We start from the raw sequence: 2703 nt of genomic DNA, 5'->3' as shown, positions 1-2703 counted from the left end.
TTTGTGAGTGAAAACACTTTATATGATGATATTTATTTTCTAAGAATGATTTTCAGTATTTTAAAATTATGTGTATATGTGTGTATCTTTGTATGGGCATATGCACTGATTGAAAGAAACTGTGGTGTCCAGAAGACAGCACCACATTTCCAAGAGCTGGAGTTACAGCCAGCTGTGAGTCACCAACATGGATTCTAGGAAATGAACTCTGGTACTGTAGAAGAGGGGTGAACATTCTTAACTGCTGAGCCATCTGTTTGGTCCTTGGTGAAATGGTTTTAATAATTAATTCCACAGCAGATTCTCTGCTTCAGGGGTGTTAATGGAGACTATCAATAACCGTTCATGGAAACACAATGGTTTATGGAAGAGGCAACTCCACTGTATGACATGAAGCCAAAGAGTTTATAATTTAAAATTTAATATAGTCATGGATCAAGATGCTCACAGTCTTTAGTCTCTGGAATAATGACAATAAAAAGCAAGCATTTGAAGTGGGATTGATTCAAATAACATGCAGCCATTAAAAAGATTTTACATGTTGACCTTAAATGGACCTCTCAGGTGATTTCATAACTGAAGAGCTTATTAATCATAGTGTTTGGTATTACAATGAAATTTAATATAGTCATGGATCAAGATGCTCACAGTCTTTAGTCTCTGGAATAATGACAATAAAAAGCAAGCATTTGAAGTGGGATTGATTCAAATAACATGCAGCCATTAAAAAGATTTTACATGTTGACCTTAAATGGACCTCTCAGGTGATTTCATAACTGAAGAGCTTATTAATCATAGTGTTTGGTATTACAATGCAATATACTACATAGTCTGTTGATTATGTATGGTATTATGGTATATTCTACATACACGTAAATCATGTTCCAATGCATTCATGTTTATTTTTATTATTTATTTACTTACATATTTTGAGGGACAAGGTCTCACTGGTTGACATGGAACTTACTCTCTAGAGCAGGCTGGATTTAAACTCATAGTAACCTGCCTGTCTCTACCTCCCAAGTGTGGGAATTATAGGTGTGTACCACCATGCTCAGTTTATCTTTTTGAAGGGAGATATTATTTGAGCTTACAGTTCCAGAGGAATTACAGTCCATCATGACAGGGAGGCATGGTGGCTGGAGGTGGCTGGAGGTGGCCAGAGCAAGAGCAGCAGAAGCTAAGCTCTCACATAATTACACAGGCACAGGAAGCTAGAGAGCAACTGGAGATCCAGCAAGGCTAAAGAACTCTCTAAGCCCACCCCCTGTGATGTGCTTCCTCCAGGACAACCACATCTTCTAAAACCTCCCTAAACAGTGACATCATGTGGGGAAAAATGTCCAAACACTTGCCACCTATGGGGGATATTTTCATTCAAACTATCACATTCCATCCCCTGGCCCATAGCAGCTCATGACCGTATAAAATGCAAAATTCATTTAGTCCAACTTTAAAAGTCCTCATAGTCATTATCAGTCTCAATACTATTCAAAAGTCCGCAGTCCAATGTCTATTCTGAGACTCAGGTAAATATCAGAACTGTAAGTCTCTATAAAATCAAAATACAAATTACATACTACCAACATACATTGGAACCAAATACACATTACCATTCCAAAAGGGAGGACTGGAGGGATAGTATGGAAATACCGGACCAAAACAAGACCAAAAACCAGCAGGGCAAACACCAAACCCAGTAGTTTGTTTTATCTTTATAAACACTTCTCCTGATTGAAATTCTTTTCATAAATAAGAGTTAAGCTCTTTAGACAATATTTATCAGTTACTTTTCTGTTGCTGTGATAAAACACCATGACCAAGGCCTCTTATAGCATAATACTTTATTTGGTTTAAGGTTCCAATGGATAGTCCATAATGTCAGGGGAGCCATGGCAGCAGAATGGGGCTCGAGGAGAAAGCTGTGAGAGCACACCTTACAGCAGGCACAGGAGCACAGAGATATAGACTAGAACTGGGCATGGTTATGTTTTCGCAAAGCCTGTCCCCAGGGATGTGCTTACTCAAGCATGACCATACCACCTAAATGTTCTATGACCCTCCCCAAACAGTGCCACAAACTGGGGATGAAGTTGTCAAATATTTGAAAACTATGGAGTACATTCTCATTCAAAGCACCACATATGCATATAGAGAAATAGAAAGTCACAGCACCAATTCCAACTCTAAACTAGAAAAGAAGGAAAACCCCAAATTTATAAACAAAACATAAATATCTTTATCATGTGTGTAGGTGTAAGAAGGTAATTTAGACTCACAAAGTGCAAACATGTTCCTTCCGAAACACTCCATGATTGTTCATCCCATGGACTGTAGAATGTGCATTTTGTTTTACTTCAAAATTGAGCAATTCAATTTGATTGAGTTTTTGGCTTGTGAGCCTTTTAAAAGTAATGTTAATGTGTTACCCAAGTGAGTCAGAACTTTACCGCCTCAGCACTTGAGCTGACTGACCTGTTCTCAACTGTGACTCATCATGATTATATTTCATTACAACAACATGCAAACTGAAATGACTGTGCAAAGATGATGCCAGAGTCTCTTTGTATCCCATCGGGAGATTTAAGGCAACCATTTTAGTAACGGAAAAAAAAAAAAAAAACACGTCAGTTTGCTATCATGGAAATTAATCACAAGGATTAATATGATGTTTATTAAGATTAGTAGGGACACTAAAAATGC

The 2703-nt window shown here is 37.7% G+C and overlaps 1 protein-coding gene across 1 annotated transcript in view; it reads right to left on the bottom strand.

The window, feature by feature from the left end:
* LOC103731797 (olfactory receptor 14J1-like) overlaps positions 1–2596 on the bottom strand; it is a 9835-nt gene extending 7239 nt beyond the window's left edge. Inside the window, exon 1 of the mRNA XM_008830259.2 lies at positions 2476–2596. Coding sequence (XP_008828481.2) covers positions 2476–2596 — 121 coding nt within the window. The remainder of the gene's footprint in view (positions 1–2475) is intronic.
* Between the last annotated feature and the right edge of the window lie 107 nt (positions 2597–2703).

This window comes from Nannospalax galili, unplaced genomic scaffold (assembly GCF_000622305.1).
Source record: "Nannospalax galili isolate Female #2095 unplaced genomic scaffold, S.galili_v1.0 scaffold551, whole genome shotgun sequence".
In the NCBI taxonomy this organism is placed as follows: domain Eukaryota; kingdom Metazoa; phylum Chordata; class Mammalia; order Rodentia; family Spalacidae; genus Nannospalax; species Nannospalax galili.
The sequence above is the reverse complement of the archived record's forward strand: the minus strand, read 5'-3'. Positions and strand labels throughout refer to the sequence as shown.